A 26532-nucleotide genomic window follows, 5' to 3' on the forward strand; every position below is an offset into this window, starting at 1 on the left:
CAGGGTGGGGCTGAATCCCTCACGCCTCTTCGTTCATGGGCCATCAGCATCAGGATCCTCTCCTGGGAGTTTGTTAAAAACGCACACTTCTGCCCCCACCGTGGACATGCTGAGTCAGAATCTGTGTGTTAGCAAGATTCCCGATGACTCATGAGCACGTTAGTTTGAAGTGCGCTGGCTTGGATGATCTTTACCCTGAGGATGGCGTGCTGGACAGTTTGTGGACAGGCCAGCCCCTCAGGATGCATGTGGCCTCACAGGAAAACCCCGAACCTGGGAGTCAGGCATAAATTCGAATCTCTGTTCCACTGCTTACTAGCTTTGCATGGGTTACTTAACCTGAGTTTGTAATTCCACATGCAAAATGGGGCAAGAAAGCCTGCCTCTTAGGCTGTCATGAGAATTAGAACAATGGTCATAGGGTGCCTGGCACCTGGCAGGTGGGCAGGAGGTGGTATGTGCTGCTGTTATGACTCCTGGCCATCCCTGGTCCCCTGGCCTCTGCCTATGGGCCAGGAAGGGCTGTTCGTTCCCATTCCCCGCTTACAGCCCCCCTGCCCCCCTCTTCCTTCTCTTCTTCAGCCCCATCCCTGCTCCCGGGCTGCTGCATTGCCTCTCCTGGGGCAAAGGGGCAGCTGGTGGCTTCTTGCTCAACATCTGGATTGGGTGTCCCTCTGCCTCGGGCTCCTTTGGATCTGAAAGGAAACCAGCTGAAGGGGACAGAACCTGCCCCTGGCCCTACCTGTTTCTGGCCTTCCCCAGGTCACTGAGGAAAATGTGAATGGTGGCCACTCAGGACCACTCAGGAGCTATCTCTGGTGTGGGTTGGTGACCTCGGGAGGCAGGTGAACCCTGGTACAGGGGCCTGTTTTTTTGTTGTTTTTTTTTATTTTGAGGGCGTCTCGGTTCCTACAGTTTACCTGCTGCAGGCTCATTTTCAGTCTGTGATCTTTCTTATACTATCCTCCCCCTCCTCCCAGCCCCCACCACGTCCCATCAACACAAACTCCCAGGGGGACTTTGCTGGTGGTCTGCCACACTCCTTGGTGCTGATTAGATGCAACTCTGGCCCTGGCTGCTGGAGGCAGAGGGGCCATGGTGCTTGTTGGGGCTTCAGTTCTGCCTCGAGGCTTCCCCAGATGGTCTCTCAATAAACACGAGCTGAAGGCAGTGACTGTGGTGTGGATGAATTCGCTTCAGGGGCCACTTAGGTTGGAGAAGCAGCTGCTGAAGTGGGAAGGGGCCCTGAGCACAGCCGTCCTGGGTTCTGGTCCAGACTCTGCCCCTGATTTGCTTTGGGACCTCAGCAAAGTCATTTTCCCTCCTGGAGCCTCAGTTTTCTGTGAGTGACATGAGCTTTTGGACTAACAATAGCAGGAATTCTGTAAATACTTGTCAAATGAACAAATACATGTCTCCCTGAGAACCAGTTCAGCTCCAACACTCTAATTCTTCCCGCCTCTCCCCATTTTCGTTGCCTCCTCCAGAGCTTGTCAATACTTTCTCTGCCTTGATTTCTCCACCTGCACAAAGGGTGGAGATTATCTCTGGCCCTGTCTTTCAGGGACAGTGGGAGGAACAGAAGGGAAAGTTCCCCCGGATGCAGATACAGTAACTAAAAGCTTGGGCTCTAGAGGTTGACTGGCTGGAGTTTGAGATTGACCGGTGATGTGACCTTGAACAGGTTACCTAACCTCCCTGGGCCTCAATATCTGCAGGTGTGAAGTGAAGATAATAATAGTAGCTACCTCGCAGGGTTGTTGTGAGGGCCGGCTGAGACAATCCACGTAAGTACTCTCTACACGGTAAAAGTCAATGGTAGCTATTCTTTATTTTTACAATCATCATCACCTCTGTTCTGCCACAGGAAATCCTTGCCCCGTAAAACCCATTCTTGCCACCAGGCCCAGTTCCTGCCCACACTGCATGCGGATGCAGCATTTACTCACCATGCTCTGTTACAGTTATATCCAGGGTCACCATGTCGCACGACTTTGGGGGGCGGTGCCCTTCACCTCACGCCTGTGTGACTGATGCCCCTGCAGTTGTGCAGTGCCCGGCCTGCATGGCTGTATGTGGTGGATCTGACTGGACCTCCCCGAGAGCAGAGTGGGTCCCCCGTTCCCCACGTGCATCCGCTCCCCACTTGCGCCTGCTCTGCAGGTGCATCCTTGGTGCTATGGGCTGACGGGCAGCCCTGGGGTGGATGGAAGAGCAGGCAGATACCTGGCTTTACTGAGGCCAGGGGAGAGTGGTGGGAGGGAGCCTCAGGCCCCAGAGGGCTACCCGGATCTCCTGATGGACAGCCAGACCCCCCACAGGTGTGACCCGGAGTACTGGGGGCCCATGGCTGGTAGTCCTGGGCCTCTCAGCTATGTTTGGTTGACTTTGCAGGGGTCCGGCCTTGCTTCCTCAGAGAGAGACCGTTATATCTCTACAATTCTCCCTCCTTTCAATTCCTTGCTTATCAATGCCAAAGCCTCCGATTTAGGAAAGGCACTGCTGGAAATTCAGAGCTCACACGGGGAGCCCGATGGAGGCGGGTAAGAGAGCGCTGTGTATGCAAATCTGGGAAGACGGCTCGAGTCACCTTTGGGGGTCAGTCCAGCCCTGGGCAGGGTCCTTGGATCTCACTGGCACAGCTGGGGCAGCCCAGTGGGTTGGGGTTCATGCCATGGCTGCAGATCTGGGAGCTCTCAGCAGGGCTGGTGGCAGCAGGAAGGGAGGCCCCTTCAGATTGGTCCAGCTTTGTTGGCACCTGGGCTTGGCTGGAGTCAGTGGATGTGGCCACTGTGGATGTGTCTTTGGGTGTGGGACCCCGGCTTTTCCTATCCTTGTCAGTGGTCTTGTCTGATGAGGAGGTGGCTGCTGCCTGGTGAGGCTCCTTTTGGGACAGGCTGCCGGGGGCCAGCAAGAGCCCCTTTTCGTCCCAGCCTGGCTTGGTGTGGATACCCACGGCCTTCAGGATGACATCCATCTGCTTGGCATAGTCCAAGTGGCCACTGACCTGCAGGAGGACAGTGAGTGAGGGCCATGGTGGGTGGTCAGAGCCCGGCCCGCCCCAGGCCGAGCTCCTGGGCTTCACCCTCTGCCTCAGTGACCAGTGCCATGACTCCAACTCTTCATGACTCTGAAGTCCAGAGCGGGGTGGGAAGCCTCTAGGTTCGAGGCTGCTCTAGAACTCATTAACTAAAGATGAAAGAAGTTTCTCTACAAAATCTGGGTCCTCTAGGGGCAGGAAGGAATCTCTTGACAGACAGAAAGTTGGAGCAGAAGTTCTCATTCTCTGCCTGCTGCCTTAGGTTACAGCGGAAGGGCTCTGCTGCCCACCAGCTCTGGGGCCTTGCACAAGCTCCCTTATCTTGCTCACCTCCACTTGCCTTGGCTGTAAAATGGGGACAATAAAAGCGGCTACATCAGAGGGCTGTTGCGAAGATTCCCCCAGGTAAAGCACCCAAATTGGAAATAGAGCTATGGCACAGAGTGCGAGGTACCTTCTACAATTTACTCTGTCCCTTTTCCCTTAGTCATTAGAATTCTGATTTATAGCGGGGTACATTCTCCGGCCTCCCTTACAGGTAAGTGTAATGTTTCGACAAGTTCTGGCCAATGAGATGAAGCCGTAGTGTTATGTGGTGTTCCCTGGAAGTCTCTTTAAAAGGGGGTATGCTCTTTTTACCCCCCTACTTCCTTGTGGGCTGGAACTGAGACATGCTGGCCAGAGCTTAAGCAGCCTTCTTGGGCCATGAGTTGGCTCGCAAAAGTCTACTTGCTAGCTTGCAGGGGAGTAAGACAGAGGGAATTTTGGCTCCTGAAGACTGTGGAGCAACCATACCAGCCCTGAACGGCCTATTCTGGCCTTTTTTTTATATGACAGCATCAACTCTTATATGTCGAAGCCACTTCAAATGGGCCTCTGTTATATGGACCTGTATCTTCGCTAAGACAGGGGTCAAGAACTCAGAAGTGCCCACCCCCTTCCTTCGAGAATAGAGACATCTCATTTTTGTGTTGGACAGTGTCGGTGAATGAAAAGTAGGGATGTGGTTAGAATGCCGGATGCCTAACCGTGATAGTAAACAGTGCTCGACACACAGTAGGCTCTTCATACATTTCAGAAAATGAACTTATCGGCCATACTTCTTGACTGGCGTTGGCTGCTAATTATAGATGAAGAAATGGAGCCACAGAGAAGACAAATGACTTGGCCAAGGTCATAGAGCTAGGACATGTCAGAGCTGGAATCTGATATCAGGTCTATTCTCTTCACAGAAAACCAGGGAGAGGAGACTTTACAAATCATTCTCGTTTTGCAGATGAGGCATGTGAAGCCCAGAGAGGGCTGGTGGTTCGCTTAGTGACACACAGCACGCGAAGAGGAAAGCCATGTGCTGCGCTTGAGATGCTGCAGGCAGAGGCTGCCTCGTTCAGCTCTGCTCCCTGCGATGGGGCCTCGTGCTCTCCCAGCCCACCTAGGGGGTCTGCTTTGGTGTCGAAGGCAAGCACAGGGCAGCCTGTTCCTTTAAGGCTGAAGAGGAAGGTTTTGTTTTAAAAGAAGATAGGAAAACACTGGGGAGGCGCGCGTGGGAAATCCTAGGAATAGCACGAAGGCTTGGCTGGTGACATCTGCATTTCCATTTGAGTCACAAATCACACTGGGTTATTCAAATGATTTTTTTTCCCAGGGGAAAAAGACAGTTCCCTGTACAGTTTTGTTATTTTATCATAACCAGAACCTGCCTGCATCTTGTTCCCTTCTTTTTTTTTTTTTAAATTTTACCAATGCCTTTAAACAGTGTTCAGTGAAAACGCATACACATATACACACATATAAGGAGCTCTTCAGAGCCCTGGGTTCAGGGTGGAGGTCAAGGTGGGGCAGTGTCCTTTTTTAGAGGGTGGACACTCGTGGCTGCATGGCATTAGAAGAAACCTAAATTTGGGATCTGAGAAAAAAGGGGGTTCCAGCTTTAGCTCTGGCATCTTACTAGTAACTAGCTGAGTCCTTGCAATGCCCAGAACCCCAGCATCCCCATCTGTAAAATGAGATTGTAACACTGACCTTGAATGTCTGCTACAAGGGTCTGGCACTTTGTAGGGACTCAGTAAATGCTGCCTTTTATTATGATGTTCCATATATGACCCAAAATACTTTTATAGGGATATTAACCAATTAGTGATACTCACCTCATGGTGTTGGTGGGAAGAAATAATACATACGAACCATAAGGCACAATGCCTGGCACACAGGAGGTGCTGCATAAATATAAGTCCCCTTACCTTAATTTCCTTGGGAGGGGGCAGTTAGCTAGACTGATCCATTTGGAAACTCAATATGGTTGCTCAGGCTCCAGCCATCACGTCTGAATTACAGCCAGCAGAAACCTAGACCCACAAGGACAGAGGAGAACTGCCTCCCTACACCTTTTTAATGTCGGTGAAAGGCTGGCGCCAGGGCTGGGTGGAGGCAGGAAGGACAGGAGGAAAGGCGGGTGTGTGTGGCCGCTGGCTCCAGCTGATTCCAGATGGGAACTGGACTGTGCACCTGTTTTAGAACACACAGCTCTGCCCCTCCTCGGCCACAAGCTGGCCCAGGTCCCAGCCATCCCTAGTTCCTGGGCTGCCATTCTGCAAAGGTTTGGGTGGAGAACTCTCAGGCAGGGTTCCAATTTTACAGTTAGGGACAGCAGGAGTGAGGCAGGTAGGAAACGACTATCTTCTTAGCAGTGGAAGGTTCTGGCATGGCTGACGTTGGATAAGGATTTCAGCCCGTGACCCTCTCCCTGGCTGTCTTGATTGAAATCTGCCACTCATTGGGATACAGGCTGGATGTCAATGGTGCTGAGAAGCCTTCTTTGACCTTCCCACATTGGTTAGAGACCTTTCCACACTGCTCAGGGACCCTCTCCGGGATTCCCTGTGACACTGTCCCGCATTGTCCTCATCTGCTCACTCACTCCTTTGTATTTTCTGATAGACTGTGAGATTAGGGACCACTTCCAATTCACCTCTGCTCCCCACGGCCCGCCCTGTACATTGTGGGTCCTCCCTGAGGGTGTACACGGTTACTGGATCCATACAGTACTAATGGGCCTCAGCACTTCCTGTTCCCTGCCTTGCAAGACACCTCGACTTACCCAAACCGAGGCTGTTGCTTCCCGCCTCTACCTGCCCAAAGACTCCTTCCAAGCCTATCGGGCCCCTTCAAGTTCTTTATTACTTGGGCCTCAGTTTCCTTATCTGCAAAATGGGGCTAATAGAGACACCTACGCCATGTGGCCCTTCGTGAGGATTCGATGACGTAATACGTGCAGCGGGCTTTGAGTCAGACGTCACTGACCGGAAGCCACAGAGGAGTGTTAACGTGGGCCCTGCAGCAGGTCCCCCCGGTTCCTCTGACTGCACCACTCACGTGCAGTGCCCCCTCCTGCAGCCTCGGTGTCCATATCTGTACAACGCGGTTACTATCCCTACGCCATGGGACAGTGATGCGGATCAAACGTGATAAGATCTGCGAAGCCATGCCTGTGCGAAGTTCTAGAAGCCAGCTGGCATTTCCTTTGGATGTGAGCGGTTCAGAGACCCGGGGCTGGGTCTCTGTCCTCGGAAACCTCACAAGTTGGCCTCTGGGGTGGCAGAGTCTCCTGCTCACTGCAACCCAGTCCCTACACTGGGAGCCGGGTTGGCCGTTGTCTGCTGCATTCACCTTGAGATGCCCCTGCCTGTGACAGGGCCAGCCACTCGCTCCTGGCTCAGGCTTGTCCTGAGAGCAGGAGCCACCTCAGACCACATTTGGGGCAGGTGGCTGACGCCTGCGGTGATTCACAAAGGGGGCCTAGCAGCCTAGCCCACGTTTGGCCCAGACAGGAAAAAGGCAGCCCCTACAGTCCCTGCTCCCAGCACAAGGCTGCCCCCAACAGCAGCAATGCAAACTCTTTTGCTAGCAACTTCTCCAGCAAGAATTTTCAAGGAAAACCAGAGGGCTTGCACAAAGGCAATGCTAATTACTCTAATTACCTAAAAGAGGAAAGCACTGCTTTTGTGAAGTGCTCCTAATGTGATAAAAAGCTATTATTAGGCAAGAGCTGGGAAGCTGCCAGTCAGGGGAGGAAGTCTCCCAAGCTGCTGGTCCAAAAGGCACAGCCAAAGGTGGTGGTTCAGGCGGGAGAGGAGGAAACTAGTATTAAATGAAGGCCTACTATGTAAGAAGCATCTCACATGGGCTGTCCTGGAAGGTAGGTGATTTCTTCCATTTCATAGATGAAACTGAAGCATAGAGAGGTTAAGTAACTGGCCCAAGGTCACACAGCCAGTTACACCAGTGGCCAAGCCAGAATTCCAGGTCAGGCCTCTCTGGTGCCAAAGGCTGTGCTCTTCCCAGTGTATCCCATTCAGAAGCTTCCCGGGGCAGAAATTAGATCTTGCAAGGGCTTTGTGGCATTTATAAATAATTTTCATTTAAAAGGAACTTTCAGTTGTTCCTTTTTGTGTTTGATTCTTCTGGCAGAGGGAAGACTCTCAGGGTGATAAGGCACAAGGTCACTTCTCCCTTTCCCCCTTTAGGGTATGGGGACCCTCAAATAGGACAGAGACCCCCAGACATGGGTCAGGAGGCATCTCTCTGAGTCCTGTGGCTTCCTGGTCTTGTGTGATGCAGCTTACCTCACTCCCACGGGGCGGGGGACAGCACAGGCTCTGGACCTGGTTTCAGAGTCCAGAGCTACAAGTCTGGCACTGGGAGCCCATTCTCTCAAGTCTCAGTTTTCCAGTCTGCGATGCGGGGATGCCTAAAACCTACCATGTGGGTTGCCGTGAGGTCTACACCATATGAAGCAAGTCTGTCAGGGATAAAGATGATCTATCTACAAGGCTTCCTGGGGCTCTGGGGCTAGAAGCTCATGTCTGTCCTGGGGAGACTGTCTATTTAAGGAGGAGTGGTCAGTATCATGCGCAGATGAGTCTGGAAACTCCTCTTATTCTTGAGCCGACACCAGCCCCAAAGCTCCCAGTTAGAAAGGCACAGGCTGCTCCATTTGTGTCCCCCTGGCAGGTTAGAACTTGTCTGCTAGGGTCCTGGGCGTTTAGGGGAGCGAAGATGTAAGTGAGGAGGACCTGGCTCCAGCAACGCGGTGGCAAGTTGAGTGAAAAGCCGAGGGGACCCTGGGCAAGGACATGGGCCATGGGCTTCAGCGGCAGACGCGCCTAATAAAAGTTTTGGTTTTAAGTTTTTTGTACTAGAACTCCCCTAGTCAGGCTTCAATTAACATGCAACCCAGGGTCAGCTGTGCTGGTGGGGGAGGGGTCAGGGTGCCCAGCTTCGCCCACCCCCAAGGTGCAGTGGGGTCATTGGGACAGGCTGCTGGTAAGCTGCAGGGAGAAGCCAGAGTGCCTCAGGGCACCCCTCCCCCCAGGGATTTTTGGGCGCCCAGGGAGAGGCCTGGTTTGTCTGCTTTCAGGCAGGATGGCTCAAACTCCGTTATGTGGACCCCGGGGAAATCGGGTTATGCTTGGGAAACGCCTGGCACTTGATAAATGGCAGCCACCGATGTAGTGATTGGAAATCAAAGTTCTTGTTCTCACGGGCCCCTGGCATCGCCGGCTGGAGTCCGCCTGTGGCTGTAACTGCAGCCCATTGCACTTGCCCTCGTGGAAGCGGGCACCCCTCCCACTGTTTCTCACGTCACCCGAACGGGGCAATGCCCACTGGCTTCAGACCTGGTTTGCGCCACGTTCCTGCCGTACGACTCTGGTCAAGTCCCTTAGCCACTCAGACAGAGCCTCATGTTCCCATCTGTGCAACGGGGATGCTGATGCCTGCAGAAGGCTCAGGTGGAGCTGGGAATCGAGAGTGTCCACATGTGAAGCCATTGACTCCCTACGATAAGGTGTGTGCAGGCGGACAAGGTTCCTTCAAGCCTAAAAGGTGGATCTAGAAACTCAAAAGAGCTTCGGTGGCTGCCCAGGTGGCCCCTTTTCATTCCAGGCAGGAATTCTTTTTAACTGTCTGCACCTGCAGTCCAGCCTGGGCGTGCTGTGTAAGAGTCCCTGGGGAGTATGTTTAATTGCAGACTTGCAGCCTCTCTTCCTAGAGACGGATTTAGAAGGCCTGCGCAGGGGGCCCTGGGGTCTGTATTCTAAATAAACTCCCCAGGTGATTCCAAGGTGATCATCCTTGAAACACATGTCCCCTGCTCTGCATTCCACAGTTTCATAGCTGAGTGACCAGGTGCTTCTGCTGTGGTCTAGTCTAGACCCTCCACCTGCATCCTCTGACCGTCCTGATTACTAATCTGGGGTGGCAGAGTTGGGGTTGGGGACAGTGGCAGTACGGTGAGCTGAGTGAGGAGGCCCGGGGTAGTGAAGGAGGGGCCAGAGCACGGGCTCTGGAGGGTCAGATGCAGGCTATTAATTGCTAGTTGTGATAGGAACTTTTCTAAGCCTCAGTTTCCCAGTCTGTGAAACAGGGGTAAGCAATGCCTGCCCCAGAGGCTGCATGAGGATTAGACATAATGCACATAAAGGGCCTGGGCACAGGGATGGTGCCATAAATAGGAGTTACCTCTTCCCCAGCAAATTCTATGATCTCCCTCCTCTGGGGCGGAATGCGCCGGGGCTAGTGTCCCTGGGGTGGAGGCTTGGTGGTTGGAGTAATGAGCCTTCCTCACTGGCAAACACGGAGCCCTAGGAGGGACAGGCAGTACTCACAACAGAGGACAGGTCCACGTTCTCCACCCTCCTGTCCTGCAGCATCACGGGCTGCAGGCCGGCGACACGGAGCTGCACCGAGGACGTACGGTACACGAAGCTCAGCAGCCAGTCCCCCCTGCGGGCACAGAACGGGATGGACGTCAGTCTCGGGGGAGCCCCAGGACGAGGATGGGCCCTGCCTAGCCCTGGGGAAGCCTGTGGGACTGCTGCCCAGGGCATGGGAGCTCCATGAGGCCATCTGCTTTGTTCCCTGCTGGGTCCCCAGGGCTGAGAACGGTGCCTGGCGAACGACAGGGGAATGTCTGTTGGGTGAGTGAATGGGGAAACTGGATGACGTTTTTGACAAGTCAGTAAGCTGTGCAGGAGAGCTGCTCCCAGCTCAGATGGTTCCCAGTTCCCAGTTCCTGGGCTCCTTGGGAAAAGAAAGGAAAGCAGCAGGGTCTTCCTGGGGAAAGGACCATGTTCTGTGGCGTGGTCTCCCATCTGTCTGTGAGCTGGACGGGGCAGCTCTACCTTCTGAGTCAGGCCTGGTCCAGGCTGCAGGTCTCCCGACCCTTGGCCATCTCAGAGGAGGTGAGATGGCCCCCCAAGCAGCTCACAGCCCTGGAAATACTCCTTCACTTTCATGGATGCTGTGGATCCCATTCCCTACACCCCTGCCTCCAGCCAAACACTCACCACACCGAGAAGAGGAAATAACTCTGGACCCTCTGCTGCCTGTTTCTTCAGATGCAACGAGTGTGGTCCACGGAGGACATGGTTTGAGGTCTGCGAGACGGCCTTCCCTCTCAAACCCTTGAACTTTGCCTTGGGGTTCAGCTGGGCTGGCTGAGAGCCGTGCCCTTGGGCCTCACCGCTCAGCAAGGCCCTGCGTGTGAATATTTCTGTCCTCCTCTCTGCATCTAGGACTAAAGTCCAACTTAGCACGTCTGGTTGTCTTTTCTTTAGACCAATTCCACCTCTGGTTTGTGCGGCAACTCAGTCCATTATTTCCACGTGCTTGTTTGAAAAAAGGGCCTTCCCTCAGGAAAGGGCTGGGGGAGGATGGCTGGGAGTCAGGAGGCCCCATCCCACCTATGGGACCTGCTGTGTGGCCACAGGCAAGGCCCCCAGGCTGGCTGGGGCCCAGGGTGTGGCAGCCTCTCCAGGCTCTGTCTGTGGCCTCTGCCCACATGGACGCAGTTAACACCCTCTGACGCCCCTAGCAGGACCAGGCCCAGAGTGGAGGGGCCCTCTCCAGACCCTCCTGTTGTGTCCCGAAGTGGCCCATCTGCCCCTGATTCCTTCTCCACAATCTTCACCTGTCCCTCAAGCACCAGAAACCGGCAAAGCAATGTCTTCGACACTCATTTTCCTTGTGGCCAACAGAGTCCTGCTGATTCTGACCCTCACTCCCTAGGCCCAGCCCTTCTGCTCTGGCCCTGAGACCAGCCCCCCCCCCCCCCACCTCCCCAGCCCCCACCCCACGGATGAATGCTGCGGCCTCCTCCCCACACTCCCTGCTCTGACCTCACCTCGCGGGAGCCAGTGGCCTTTAGTAAACACTCATCCGACCATGGCCCTCCCGTTTTAGAAGCCGACCATGACGCTCCACTGCCTACAGGCTTTCTCTTCTAGAATATTCCTTAACTCTCTCCAGAGCGCAACGCACTCAGGAAGCATCGGGTGCGACTATGCGTCTTCCTGCTCTGGACCTCCACGTGCATGTGGCCTCTGCTGCCCTTCCAGTCTCTGACGGGCTCCTATCGGTCCTTTCAAAATGCAGCCCAGGCCTCACCTCTCCCGGGGTGTGCCCCTGAGTCCCTCCACCCGATATCGCTCCTTCGCACCCTCGTGTGCCTGGCATATGCTTGTGACGTTCGTGACATGGTCTCTGTGCGTCCGTTCCTAGGTCTCTTTCTAGGCAGAGAGCTCTCTGGGGGCAGGACTGTGCCTTAGTCCTGTATCCTGAGCCGAATCAGGAACTTCCTGGGCGGGGCCCCAGGAAGCCATGCTCCAACGGCCCTCGAGGCAATGCTGACACGTGAATCACATAACCGAACCCCTTGATTGGCCACCACTTGGCCTGTTGGCTACTCACAGACTGGGAGCCACTCGTGGGCAGGGGTCCTCCTTGCTCCTCCGTCTACCATCACCCCCCTCCCCACATGGCACCTGGAGCAGAGACCACAAAGAGATCCTGGGGGGCTCAGAATAAAGCCCCCTCACTGCGGAGTGAGACGGGCACACCGGAGGTCACCTCCTGGCCGTGCTGTGCGATCTTGGTGAGGCGCTTGACCCTCAGAGCTCCAGCTTCCTCATCGTACAATACCACTGGCTGCAGCTCGCTTCCGGGGCTTTGTGAAAGCCCAAGTAAGTGAAGGGATTTGCAAAGGGTTTTATTACTGTACATTACAAATTTACAAGTGTGTATAGTTTGGTAATGTTGGCCCGAAGCTCCCTCCACCACTTCACTCCGTTTAAGCAGGTGCATGCCTTCGGGAGCCAAGAATATGAGTTTCTGGTTAGTGCTTAATTTAAGCAAGAAACTACAGATACTGTTTTGGTCTGTTACGTTCCTCCCCTCTTCTCTCTTTCCTTCTCTTCTTCCTCCTCCTTCCTCTCTCTAGAGAGATGGCCCAGGATCTCACAAAATAATTGAAAAGCAAGCTTATTAGCCTCACGTTCTCAATAGAAGAGATGGGTTTATAAGATTTTGTTGTTTTCATATTGCACACATGCGATTTTAATTCTTTCCCTTGCTGTTCATGAAAAGCACCAAAAAATCGTGTGCTATGTGAATGTGCCCAATAATAGTAATTATAACTGCTATTGTTTTTTGGGTACCTAGTAAGTGCCAGGCCTTTCCCTACATAAACTCGTTTTAATTTTCCTAGAATCCCTGTGCAGGAGGAGGTATTATTCCCATTTTACTGAGATTCAGAGCTGTTTGTCCAAATTCACCCAACAGGTAAATGGTGGAGCCAAGATTTTAACAGAGGATCACCTGACATCAAAGGTTGGTCCTCAGTCCATCCTTTTTATTATTATTATTATTATCATTATCATTATTATTATTATTATTAACAATCCTTACTTAAAAAAGACATCAAATTAAAGTCTCTTCTATGCCCCGCTTCCAGGGCCTGTCCATTCCTTAGGGGCGGCCACTGCTATCAGTTTCTTATGGCCCCCTGGACCATCCTGTGCATTGAAAGGCATGCAGGTACACATAGACACACGCAGACATTTTTGCCCTCACAAATGGCTGTTTGATGATGATTATGATGATAAATAGTAACATCATCTGCATGTACATACCATGTGGCGCTTGATAAATTATTTAACTGTCATCGACATCCTAGAGGGAGTCACTAGTATTATCCCTCCTTTACTGATGGAGAAACTGAGGCCAGCAAGGGGACCCGGGTCTGTGCAATTCCAAATTGTGAGTTCTTAAACACCATCACCCTGTCCTTTGCTTCATCCAGAGGCTGATGAGCCTGGGCACCTCCTCAGGCCCATCTCCTGTGGTCTTAGTGGTGGACTTCATTCCTCTTCCTCCCCAAAGTTGGGGGCACAGCCTTGGCTGAAAGCCCTCAAGTCCTCCTCTCAAATCCCAAACCAAGGCTACCCCCTTTCCAGCCCACAGCCATTAACCATGGCAGGACCCCCACCTCTTGCCGGAGGTCTGTCTCATAGTGTGGGCACCGGCCCCCTCGTTGCTGTCGGCTTCCTGTTCTACCACCCTGCCCCCACACTGAAACCCTGCTCTGAGGGCTCAGCCCACGTCCCCCACCCCCTTCCCGGACTGCAGAATCACGCACGTCTGAGCTCCTAGTTGGCATCTGAAGACCTCCCATTTGAAACCTAATCTTTGTTTTTCAGTCTATGTCCCACTCACCCACGTCCCTCTTCCCTCAGATCATGGTGATTAGCCCGGCCTCTCCCATCATCCTGTAGGCTGGTCCCAGGTCTCCCAAGGAGACCCTTTTCCACACCCTCATCCCATGGGGCCAGAAGCTTCCCAGGTCAGAACACTAACAGGCTCGTGTCCCCCGGTTTTTGAGATCCTCCAGGTCAGAGGCCTCGAACATCTTTATCCCCAGCACAGGGCCTGGGCACACCAGGTGCTCAGTAAGTGCCACCTCCCCGCTGGCCTGGGGTTGGGACAGACCTGCAGTAGCCGTTGACGATCCTCCCGGACACCACCTTCCGGAAAGGCTCCCAGTGCTTGGCTTCTCCTTCCACAGGCGCACCCAGCAGGACGACGTCCTCGATGATCCCTTGGCAATCTGGTGAGAGACCCCGGCAAAGGCCGTCAGCGTCCCTAGCCACAGAAGGTCCTGGGAGGGACTCTCCAGCAGTGGTGGAGGAGATGGATGTCACACACGCGCACACACACGTGCAGGTGCACCCACATACTCACACACATATGTGCAAACACATATACTCACACGCTCATGCACACATGCAAACACACATATTCATGCACACACATTCGTGCACACAGGCATGCAAACACATGTGCACACAGTAATGGGGGCTTCCACTTACTGAGTTCTATGCCCTGGGTCAAGCCTCTCGTGTGCCTGATCTATTCCTGCAAAGCACCGTTATTCCCATTGTAGAGTTAAGAAATACCAAAGACATTTTCAAGATCACATGGCCAGTGAGTGACACAGTCTGAATTGGGACCCATGTCTACTTCTACCACTCGTGAAGCTCACAACTGGCCATGGACTCAAATGAAACATCTTCCGTTACGAAAGACTGACAGGCCCTGGATTCTCACACATGCCGGGTGGGAGACACCATAGTCTTCTTCGACAACAGTTGCCGGGGGCCTGTGCAGTGCGGCGGGAAGGTGGGAATGCAGAGATGGGGGTGAATGGGTCCCCCTCATCAGCTGCACTGACTGTTTCGTTGGCAGCAAAACCATGCTTAGAGACCAAGACTGTCTTTGCCAATAATTTATTTAACACAGGTTCACTGTGGGAATTGTAATTTATAATAATATTTCATAAGCCAATAGCATCAGGATAATGTCTCTTAATAAGCCAATAAAGAAATAAGATACTCCATACCAGTAAGAGATTCATTACACTAGTGTTCTGGGCAAAGAGAAGATGAAAGAAAAAAAGTCCTGCAGAGAGGAGCCTCACCCAGACTGACCGCTCCCAGTAAGTCCTCACAAACTCTTGCTATTTAAAGTTTAAATGTCCATTACCTCATTGTTGCTCTTCCATAAGAGCTTAGAAGTATAATTTTGTTGGCATCATCCTCACATGGCCTCCCCGATGCAAACAAACTCACCCTTAGATGAAAACAACTTCACTTAAATCATAAACAAGTTTTGGTGGCAGATTCAAAATCATAACAAACCAGTACACAGCACTGGCCTAATGGTTCAGAGATGTTTCAGGCCGGGGTCATTCAAAGTGTGGTCCAGACACTAGGGCTGGTCCAAGGACTGTTTGTCCTGTAAGTACAGAAACCTGGAAGAGGCATCTCTCTTACCTTGCTGCAGGCCGGAAGCCAGCGGTTCAGAGGTGGGCATGCGAGCCACACTCTGAGAAGCACCACTCTTAACCCACGAAAGGCGCACACGCGGCCCTCGCTCTGTCACTCTCCAACCCTTTACTCTGCTGTAGTTTTCTTCTTGTCACGAATCACTTGTGTATGTCTGTCGCCTCCTCTAACATCTAGCTTCAAGGCTCTAGCTGCCCTACAGCTGTATAGGCCTAGAATAGTGCCTGGCATGTACATGGGGCTCAATAAAGATTTGAAAAAAAGGAAGGAAGGAAGGAGGGGAGGAAGGAAGGAAAGAAGGAAGGAAGGAAGGAGGGGAGGTAGGGAGGGAGGAAGGAAGGAAGAACGGACTGCTGTCCTTCAGGAAAGCAAGTATAAGTACTTTGCAGGTGCGAAGCCCTGGGTTCACAACCCACTTCCATACACGTAGCTCTTCCTTACGATCCTGAGTTCCCACATGTCTCAGGAAGTTGCATGCTCGGCGTCATTTCTGGGGAACGCGCCCAAGAGGGACAGCTCCATCCGGTTCTGCCACTCTTGCTGAGTGACACAGCACAGCTGGCTTCCTGTCTCTGAGCCTGGTTTCTAACCAGAGTGCGGCTATTTTCTGGTTGGGCTCCCATGTAAGGGTTTGCTTGAATAAAGTGCTCCAGGGGAGCAGAAGTCTGAGAATCACGCTCTCTGAGCGCTCCTTGGAGTCTGATGTTAAAAGATGCCGTGGCATGGAATTCTGGTTTCATTCCTTCTGCTTCCAGGGAAAGGATAGTATGGCAGAAGGACATAAAATTTCAGCAAGCTGGCAGTTTGTGCGGAAACGCAAAGATGACTCAGATACCCCTCGAAGTAAGGGCTATTTCAGGTGCTTATGTTGCCGGCAAGGCTGTACCTTGCCATCATCCTTTTATTTCAACTCCATCCCCTGGAAGATGAGGAAACTGAGTCTCGGTGGGGAGGGGGTATGTCCAAGTGCACACGGGCAGTGGACACAAAGCTGGGACCAGAACCCGGACTGCCTGGGGCCACGTTCTCTGCTCTTTGCAGTAGCAACACAAAGCACAGTGATCGCGTGTGGGTTATCACTGCTCCCACAGTGCCTAATGGTCGTTAGCCCAGGGCTCATGACTGAGCTCAGCAGCTCTTTCTGGGGGCCGGCCACTTAGGGCCGCTGATCTGCCCACAAAACCTTGCTCTCCGTGAAGAGCTGGGACCACTTTCCAGCCCTGGGTGCTGACAGCTGGAGCCCCTTGTGGCCAGCAGTGGTAATGCAGGATTCCCGATTGGGTTGCCCAGAGCAGCTATGAGGATCCTGGAAGTAGCTATAAAAATGGAAACGCTGTTATGAAAAGCAACAAAAAAGCAGTTGCCTGTGACCTTGAACTGAGCCGAGTAGTTCTACCTCATAGAACAGTCCGGGGCACAGTCAAATCAAGGCAGGGTGGGAGGGGAGCTGGAAACACATTTACTCATCTCTGAAGCTGGCTGGCAACTGTCTTACTAGACCTCTTCTTCTGTCATTCTCAGACTGTTGCCACACTCAGACAGTGCTCTTCTCGTGTTTTAAAGAGGATTTGTTCTCTGCAATGTGTCAAACCTGGAGACAAGCCACATGGCAGGCTCTCAGAAATGCACAGGTGTTAGCTAAGGGAAGTTGGCGAGTATCACTTTAGACCCACCCACGGCAGAATTCTGTGTGGCAGCTCAGAGCCATCGTGGCCTCACTATTCCCATAACGGGATGTTCCAGGAGGGGAAATCTGAGTTAGGTAGAGAAGATGCTGGTCGCCGTTGTAGATGTTGAAAACGAAAATATGCCAACATTCATTGCTTAATCCAAAGCCTTATAATACCAGAAGATTTCAGCCTTCCAGCCATACAGAAAACCTTTAATCATGTACCAGTTTTTATTCAAGCAGGCCCCTTCCACGGGCACTGATGATCCCTCACATTATGGTGAGAACTCAGCGCAGGATGCTCCCACTTTTCAAGACCAGCAAAAGAAACTAGGATTCAACGTTTTAACAACAACTAATATGAGACCTCACTGCGTTTTTGCTGCAGGGACAATGAACGTTTCCTGAAACATGTTTAGATTTATTCCTCTTGCTACCATCGACTTTTCTTCTTGTTACTTTTTGAGGTATAAAGATAGTCCTATAGCTTTATAAATAGGCTTCTTCCATAAAAGAAGGCGGGGTCCAACGTGCATTCTGTCATCTTTAAGTTCAGGAGTCACAGGTGGGTACAGCTCTTAGGCTTGGATTTCTCATTTCATAAACAGTTCTCTGTATGTTATTAATATCTTACTTTTCCTGTTAAAGCTGGAGGCCCTTCGTCCTGTTATAACTTTGGCATTAAGGAGGCTCCAAACCTCCAGTAATTAAAAATAAAAGGCTCTACCAGTCATGTCTTTATCCCCTTCGCTGTTAGTTCTTTTTGTCACTTACGTGCAGTGAAAAACATTTCTTTCCCACACTTTCTTTACTTCCACCTCTTATTTTTTATTCTTAATACAGAAGCCAAAGAGATCTCTTTAAAATGCAAGTCACAAGCATGAGGTATCTTCTGGGGATGACAGAAATGTAAAACTGGAGCATGGGGATGGTTGTATAACTTTGTACATTTACTGAAAGTCATTGAATTGTACGCCTAAAGTGGGGGGATTTTGTAGCATGCAAATTATACTGCAGGAAAGGTCAGATTGTTTTGCTCCTCTGCTCAAATCCCTCCCATGCAGTAAAAGTCAAAGTCGTTGCTATGGCCTGCAAAGCCCTCTGTGACCTTCCTGCTGCCTCTCCTCGCTCACTCTGCGCCAGCCACACTGACTTGCTGTTCCCTCTTCCTGGTCCACCCCCCCCCCCCCGACGTCCGCATGCCTCCCTCCCTCCCTCCTTCACCTTCGTGCTTAACTGTCACCCTCCAAGGGCAGGCGCACAACCTCGCACGCCTACCGGGTACATGCCCATCTCCCTTCTTTGCTTTCTGGAGCTCCGTAGCACTCAAGACCACGTGGCTTACTACCAATTTTACTTTCTAAAATCTCGGTTATAGTCTGTGTCCTATTAGCATGTACATTCACCAAGGGCTGAGTGTGTGTGTGTTTTGTGTGCTCACTAGTGAATCCCCAGTGCCTAGAACAGCGGTTGGTGCAGACGCCATGCTCAATAAATATTTGTGGAATGAATGAAAGTGAGCAATGAGAATAAATGCCAAGAAGTTGTTTTTCTCCTTTCCTTTCCTTTTCTTTTTCTCCTCCTGACACAATTTCTTCCCAGCAGCTATAGTTGGACATCTCTAAAGACTGGATAAAAGCAAGCGAAGGGGGCTAATCTCACCACTGTTCACAGGTCTTCAGTTGCTCATTCTCAGAGCTCTGCTCTGGGAGACTGATGCCACTGTGAAAGACTACAGTCTGCGATGGACGAGAATAACGACTGTCCTTCCAAAGCTCACACTGCCTCAGCCTCTCCCTGCCCACCCTGCCCCGACAATGTGATGCAAAGACTCAACGCAGCTCTCCCAAGAAGTACCTGACGTCGGTCGTATTTACAGAATTCCCCGGGCCTAGTGTACATTCTAAGGAGGTTCAGGCTCTCCAGACCCTTCAGCTGATTCACAGTGCAGCTTGAGGGTGCCCAGCTCAGGGGTGCCCAGTTTGGGGGTGCCCAGCTCGGGGGGACAAAGATCTGGAGCGATCCCGAGGGCCTCGGAATCCGATTAAATGCCTCATGACTCACATCCGGTGTCATGATTTAAAAACTCTATGCCAGCGGTCCCAACCTTTTTGGCACCAGGGACTGGTGCTCTCATGAGAATCTAATGCCTGATGATCTGAGGCAGAGCTGAGGCGGTGATGCTAGTGCTGGGGAGCGGCTGTAAATACAGACGAAGCTCCGCTCGCTCACCCACCGCTCACCTCCTGCTGTGTGGCCTGGTTCCTAACAGGCTATGGACTGGTACCAGTCCCAGCCCAAGGTTTGGGGACCCCTGCTCTATGCTATAGCTGTTGGGACGCACAGAATTCTTGGATTTGGGTAGCTTTTGGTCATTAAATATTTTCTCAGTCAGGAGACACTGAAAGTATGACTACTACCACGTGCTGGTCGGTGAAGGTCTGTGAAGATGTTTGCCGTCAAAAAGGGCTCACGTGCACAAGAAATTGGGAATCATTGGCCTCGGGAAGTGGTCTGGACTTTGGCATGAGGGAAACCTGTGTTCGAATCCTGGTTTCACTCTCTGTGAACCGAGGTCAGTTATGCAATTACTTGGAGCCTCAGCTCCCTCATCTGTACGGTAGAGATGACATAATATAGTGATTTCCAGGGGCTGGCGTGAGGTTATATGCTCAGGGCAGGGTGTGACGCATGGCTTGGTCAGGGGTGCCTACTTCATCGTTATTCCCACACACATCACCAATTTGGCAAGCAGGTGGAAATGGTGTGCATGAAGCACTGTGTGTGGAGGCAGCCCGTTCAATTCAAAGTCAAGGTGTCTGCTTCTAACCAGCCACTAGCTGCAGGCACTGTTTCCGGGGGCCACCAGTGGGGGGAAGCGGTGGTGAGGGCAGATGGCAGAGGTAAACATCGGCCTCGGACCCCTCGGCGCAGAGCTTCTGCAGAGAAGCAGCTGCAGAGCCGTAAACTGTGCTTAAGCGCTTCCTCCTTTACTATTTTGAAAAACATTTTTTAAATTGTGGTAAAGTATGCAAAACATAAAATTATCATCCTAAGTGCACAGTTCAGAGGTGTTAAGTATGTTCGCATGGTTGTGTAACTATCCTCACTTTTATCCAGCACAATTTAGATAAATTCAGTTCCTTTCTTGTCAATGGTCCCTATGGCTTCGGCACTTCCCTCTGGACTCCTGACGCTTGGCACTTCTCAGTCCGAAGACTGGCTTAGCTTTAACAAAAAAAAAAAAAAAAAAAATCAAGAGCCGAGAACGCACAACTTCTTTATGATAGCAAACCTCCATCTACACAGTAGCTTTGGTCTTGAAAATCCCACATAAATTGAGTTTTTGTAAAACTAAACATTCTTAAAATGTACCAAGTAGGCCCAGCTCTTTCTAAGAGCCCATGGAGAATCCTTCGTACAGTGAGGGGACCCTTTATCTCTGGGAATAACTGCTCCCAGCTTTACCTTTGTCATTTTGTCTTTTCCATACAGCGGGCTTTTTTAAAGTGAGGCAGGCCCGCGCGGAGTTCTCCAGGTATTCAAAACGGGGAAAGGCAACATCACACACTCCCACATGCCCGTCACGTTGTCAATAATGAGATTCTCCCAGGCTGCACAGACCAAAGGATCTCAAGTCTGAGAAGCAAAAAAGAAGGATTTTCTTCCTCCCGGCAGGGGGTCGTGTGTGCCGTGAGCGATAAGTGGCCAACGGAGGAGGAAATTATCTCCTGACTGCAGGACCAGAAAACAGGCCTTGAAGAAAATGATATGACTTGCATCTAACACAAATGAAATCCATTCCAAAGAGACACACACACACCCACCCACACACACACACACACACACACACGCACACACACACGCGCACACACACACACAATAAACAGAGGGAAGCTGCCAAAGAGAGGGAGGGGGACAGGTAGAAAGGAAGACAGAGAAAAGCAAAAGGGAAGTTGGGCTGTCTCCTCTCTGCCACTTCCCTCCCCCGGAATGACGTTCACACTGGAAAGAATTGCTTAAAGAAGCCTGTTTGGATATAAGGATTTGGAATGAATTCTTTAGGGGACAAGTAAGACTTCGTCTCTCCTTTTGATCCCCATCTTTTTCATTTGGCCATGCGAAGTGGTAAGGCTATTACCAGCATCCAGGCAGCCTGGAAATTAATCTTGCATGCATGACCTCTCTCAGCTCCTACCTGGGGGGACTAAAGCCGGGTCTGTCTGAGGACAAAGCAACTGGTGGATGAATTCCACGGAAGGGAACTAAATCACATCTAATGTGATGTCTCCTATCTTGGGAGATGAAAGAGCCAGCTGACTGAATGACAGTCTGTTCTGCATTTCAGCTGGTACCTAGTGACAGCCCAGAAATAGTTTTCGGCCAAGTGGGAGTTTAGGGACTCAAGGGTCAAGATGTTAAACATATCTGTGTGAGCTTATTGATGAACTCTCTTGCCTGGGTTTCATTTTGCAAACATCGTGGGCAGTTATGCTGGTCTAAATTCATAGGTCCTGGGTATTAAATCGGAGAGAAAGATCTTGCTGCAATGGTTTAAAAAAAAATTCTGGAATTCTATTTCTTAATCCTGCTTTATCAATCTCACAGCTTGCTTCAGGATAGGCTAAAGTGCTTTGCACATGTATTATTTCATTTACTGCTCATGACGATGCCCATTTTATGGGAAAAGGTCACACAGTAAATGGCACGGTGAAATTTGGTTATTCCTACATTTTCCCTCCTACTCTCCCGCCCCACTTCCTTTTACAATCAATTATAATCTTGAACCAAAATATATGTCTTTTGACAACCATGACGTTTTCCAAAATTGTGCATTAAAAATAGAATACATGCGCCTGCCAGGATTAACATTTCTAATTTGGTTGACTCAAGAGACACTAGCAGGCTAAAATTTGCTAGAAGATTTGTATCTCGGTGTGTGTACCAGGCCAAGGCTACACGACCTTTTCTGCTTTGTCAATCTCTGGCATATCTGCCAGACCGGGTGGATGAGAAGACAGTGCTAAGAAAAAGAAAAGTGGCCCACGTGTAACATGACATGATTCTATTTTGGGATAGAGAGTTATGGCAATCAGCCCACACCCTGACGCAGGAACTCAATTTTCCCATCGGAAAGGTTAATTTACCCGGGTAAGTCAACATAACTTAGAAATACAGTTGCTGGTAAGCTGCAGGCTATGAGCCACTATAGGCCAAGCAGTTTTATTATCTATATACATGTTCATAAATAAAATGTCATATATATGTTCTGCCAGCTAGCTACTGCTGCATAACAAATAATCACCCCCAAATTCATGGCTTGAAACAGCCATTTATTTCTTATGAGTCTCCTAATTGGCTAGGCAGGTCTGCTGCGATTGTCTGGGCATGGCTGGTCCCACTGGGCTCACTCGTGTGCCTACAGCCAGCTGGATCAGAAGCCTGAGGGCTGGCAGGGATGATGGCTTTGGTCCACGTGGTCTTTCATCCTCCAGTGGGCTCATCTGGACTTGTTCTTATGACAGTGGCAAGGTTCCAGGAGAGAGTGGAATCCATGTGTAAGGCTTCTCGAGGCCTAGGTCTGAAACTGGCATGATGTCATTTCCTCCACCTTTTATTGGCCCATGCAAGTGACAAGGCCAGCCAAGATTCAAGAAGTGAAGAAATAGACTCCACCTCTTCATGGGAAGAACTTCAAGGTTATATCGAAAAGGATATGGATATGGATTGGGGTAGAGAATTAGGGAATTTTTGCAAACACAATATATTTGAAACACTGCAAAGTACTGACAACTCACGTGCAATGAGCAAGGAGTTAAAAATCCCAGATGATACCGGTGCTGGATGAATGTTTCTTTGAATTCTCGCCCTGTGAGAAGGGGAGTGGGGAGAACTCTGAATGGGAATGATGCCAAGATGCTGCGGTGGCCCAATCAGGCGGTTGGTGCGTGGCTGTTTTTCAAGAATGTGGTTTTGGGAGCCTTGAGCAAAGGCAGGGTCTACCCAGAGAACCGGAAAAGTAAGCCAAGGAAGAATCCTTTCTGCAAGGTCAAGGTAGGGCGTTCAAGTGCTGATCTCGATCAAATTCAAGGTCAAGCACAACATCATATCTAAAGGGCCAGAGGTTACAGTGCAGAGGAGGGTCTGGGCATTTTTATGCAATTGTGCTAAGGGCAGTTACTGTTTTTCTAGCATGGTCCTGGATTCCGGACACTGTGCTAGATATGTTCTCTATATATTATCGCAGAAATTGTCACTACTTTTAGAAGTAAATCCTTGAGTAGTTATTGCAGCAAGAGGTAAGCTTGTTTAGTCTTTGTCTGAAAATATCTTTATTTCATCCTCAGTCTTGAATTATAGTTTAGCTAGATATAGAATTTTGGATGACAGTTCTTTTTCTTCCAGCTTCTATTGTTTTGAGAATTCGCATCAGTCTAGTTGCATTTTCTTTGTAAGTAATCTTTTTTTTTTTTTTAAAGATCTCTTTAACTTTGGAGGTTGGCAATTTCTCTACGACGTATGTAGGTTTAAAATATTTATCCTGCTCAAGACTCATGCTCCTTGAATCTCAGGAATCAATTCTGGAAAATTCTTAGCCAATAAGTTATATGTTCCATTCTTTTGGAACTTGTATCAGGCAACTGTTGAATTTAGCTTTCTTTCCTTGTTCCATCTCTTCATCTCTCCATGATGCACTGTGGCTAATTTCTTCAAATCAATCTTCCAATTAATTACTTCTCACTTTAGCTTTGTCTAATCTGTTGTTTGACTCATCCACTAAGGTTTTAATTCTAATGACTCCGTTTTTTCATTTCTAGAAGTTTCATTTGATGTATTTTCAAATCTCCCTGTTTTCTTTTCAGTGCCTTATTCTTTCCACTTATTTTCAATGTTTTAATTTATGCCTTTGATAATTTTACACATACTTTTTTTTTTTTTTTTTGAGAGGGTGCCTTCAGACTGTTCTATTGAGGATCGAGGGTCTAATCCTGATGTTTGTTGTTTCTGTGACTTTCCTACATGGTGTTTTCCCCCCTGTGTGTTTTATAAATCTAGATTCTGAGCTCATCTTTAAAGTTGCTGATATACTGGAATTCGAGTAGCCTGGATAGAGGACCTATTTTCTCCAGAGTAGTTTGGTGTTAATTTTTTGACTTAGGGATTTTTGGATCATGCAGATGGCATAAATTTGAATCCTAATCCAACTGAGACATGGTCTTATTTCTGTGAATCCCCTGAGGAGACATTTTCCCCCATCCAGTCAGGCCATATGCTTATTGTTCTGGTTTTCTATTTCCCTCCCATTTCTCACCTCTGATGATTTCCTTACTTATTGGGAGCTCAACTAAGAATTTGAAGGGATATTAGCTATAGTTTACCAAGTATTTCTAAAGTATTTGTAGTGGGAGAATTTTCAGACTAATTAGTCCATATTATTGCCACTTTAGAAGCTGCTAATATATTTGTTAATCTCACTTTTTAAAGAAAGGGTACCAGTCACAGGCTGAGAGCCTTTGGCTGGTGGCAGCACCATGTAAGATCTTAACAGCATCGTTTTATTTTTAATGTATTTTTTTACAATTCTTTTTACTTACAAGTTATACTGAATTTCTATATGAGATAATATTTCCTTGTAGAATAAACTCACATAAGTAAATATGAGTTGACATTAAAATATTAAATAGGGACGCCCACGGTAAATAGAAACAACACAAATCGTGAAGCTGTGTGAGAACGACTGCAGTTGGGAAACCTAGCTGTAAATCCACAGCGGTTATTGTCATCCGCATAGTCGTCACAACTTTCTGCTGTCCACAGCATCAGTCAGAATTCGCTTGACTTTTGATGTTCTCTGAACTACGATGTCAGGAGGTTCACTTTCTGACAATACGGTTATTTTAAAAAGTGGTCATGTTTCAACTGGTAATTTCCTCCGCTTGCCTGGAGCTCGGCACAAAATAGTATTTCCCTGTGGTTGCTTCCTCTCACCCCCTCCTAAGCTTTTCAACTCTTTATTCCATTTCCGAAACAGGTGGCGAAGTGATTGCTAATTGGGACAGTCAGGGCCGAGAGCACTGAGAAAGCTGCCGGCAGAAGTGAGTCTCTGTGATAAACTCACCATCTCTTGGTGTGAACAGCCTGGCTAAACTGGAGGCCTGGCTTGTGGAGTGGCGGAGCCGCAGCCCGCATCTTCGACTGTCCCCGTGGGCATGTGTGTGTGTGTCCCTGGGCCCCCTTAGCCTGAGCCGGGGCCCCCGGCAGCGTACCTGGTGACCCGTCACGGATCTTCCTCCTCTCTGCCCATGACTTTCTCCACCTGGGTCTGCCACACGGCAGGGGCCTCCCCATGACCTCTGGGAGGCTGTAAAATTCTCAAAATCTACCTTATCTGAATTCCTGTGTACCATTAAAAAAAGGGGGGGGCCCACACCACCTTGGTTTTAGTGTTTTGGTCATTTTTTTAAAAAGGCGACTTGTTACTTAAGGGATCTAATTTTTATCTTTGTCCTTCCTTATAAGAATTTTTTAAATCAGCCCATTTCCTCCTGATTTTCATCTGGGGAAAAAAACCATCACTGAAATAACAGCACACTTTGGGCAGCTGCTGCCTGAAAGGCCAGTCACGCTTAGATAGGCAGAGGTTTTGCTTTAATCCCATGTAAGGGGCGGGGGGGGGTCCGATGCCGGCCCCGCCCTGCCGGCCACAGGAGCTGGGGCCAGAGCGCATCTGTCCATTTCCTCATCTGGAAAATGGCCCCAGAATCCCTAACTTCCAGGGCTGGTGGGAGGGTTCCATGGGATGATATCCGGAAACACCTGTCACAGCAAGTACTTGATACATATCAGTTCTTTTCCCTCTTTGAATCTTCGGTGCCTAATAAATGCACACCAGAAGGATATAAGTGGGTGGCATGGCCATTTCCCGGGAAGCAGGGGCAGCTGCTTAGTTTCACACAAGCCCTCAGTGGAAAGCAGTTGGTAGGCCTGCCCCAGCCAGCATGTGCTGGAAACCCACCTGCACTGATGAGGAGCCCCTTCCTCTGTGAAACGTGTGCCCCTGAACATTACCACAAGGTGGTGCTGTGGCAACCATGAAAGCTCCAGGCATCTGCAGGGCTGGGCGGGGGGAGCTTCCTGGAACGCCATTCAGGTTGGGGGGGGGTGGGAGTGCCCTGCTGAGGGGTGAGCTGACCACACCCCTGAGCACTCACTGCTCCCTGAGGTCCTGAGAGCCATAAGACCGGACTCTAGACCCAGCCCTGCTTTTTTAACTAGCTCTGTAGTCTGGGCAAGTTGGGTCGACACTCAGCTATATGATTAAAGGCACAAGGGTCCCTATGGGGCAGTGTAGAGACCCCTGGTGTGGAAGTCAGGCCTAGGGCGACCCTCAGCTCTGTAGCTGACACACTGCATGATCGTGGGCAAACCCCCTGAGATCCCCGAACCCGTGTCTCCCTGGCTGGCTGTGACACTACACACGAAGGGCCTGGCATGAAGGGACGCAATCAACTGACTTCGTTTGGTGCAGTTCTACAAGCCTCGTTATTGGAGATCCAAGGCGGGGCCAAAGTGAGGCTGGACCCCCAGCCTTGGGGAAGTAGGGTGCGAGAGAAAAGGAATCCAGGTGGGTGTGTGCAGCCGCA

At 50.3% G+C, this 26532-nt stretch overlaps 1 protein-coding gene across 6 annotated transcripts in view; it reads right to left on the minus strand.

Annotated features, from left to right (window-relative positions):
- Positions 1–1799: 1799 nt before the first annotated feature.
- The window catches only part of TMCO4 (transmembrane and coiled-coil domains 4), an 80912-nt gene continuing 56179 nt past the window's right edge, over positions 1800–26532 (minus strand). For 4 of the 6 annotated variants that reach the window (XM_036229416.1, XM_016128303.2, XM_016128306.2 and 1 more), the window contains exons 14-16: positions 13865–13982; positions 9706–9823; positions 1800–3007 (exon numbers count right to left, since the gene is read on the minus strand). In XM_036229416.1, coding sequence (XP_036085309.1) covers positions 2600–3007; positions 9706–9823; positions 13865–13982 — 644 coding nt within the window. In that variant the 3' untranslated portion in view covers positions 1800–2599. Of the gene's footprint in view, positions 3386–9705; positions 9824–13864; positions 13983–19112; positions 20117–26532 lie in introns of those variants that run through there. The other 2 variants (XM_016128307.2, XM_036229428.1) reach the window with 2 other exon arrangements.

This window comes from Rousettus aegyptiacus, unplaced genomic scaffold (genome assembly GCF_014176215.1).
Source record: "Rousettus aegyptiacus isolate mRouAeg1 unplaced genomic scaffold, mRouAeg1.p scaffold_m13_p_1, whole genome shotgun sequence".
Classification (NCBI taxonomy): Eukaryota; Metazoa; Chordata; class Mammalia; order Chiroptera; family Pteropodidae; genus Rousettus; species Rousettus aegyptiacus.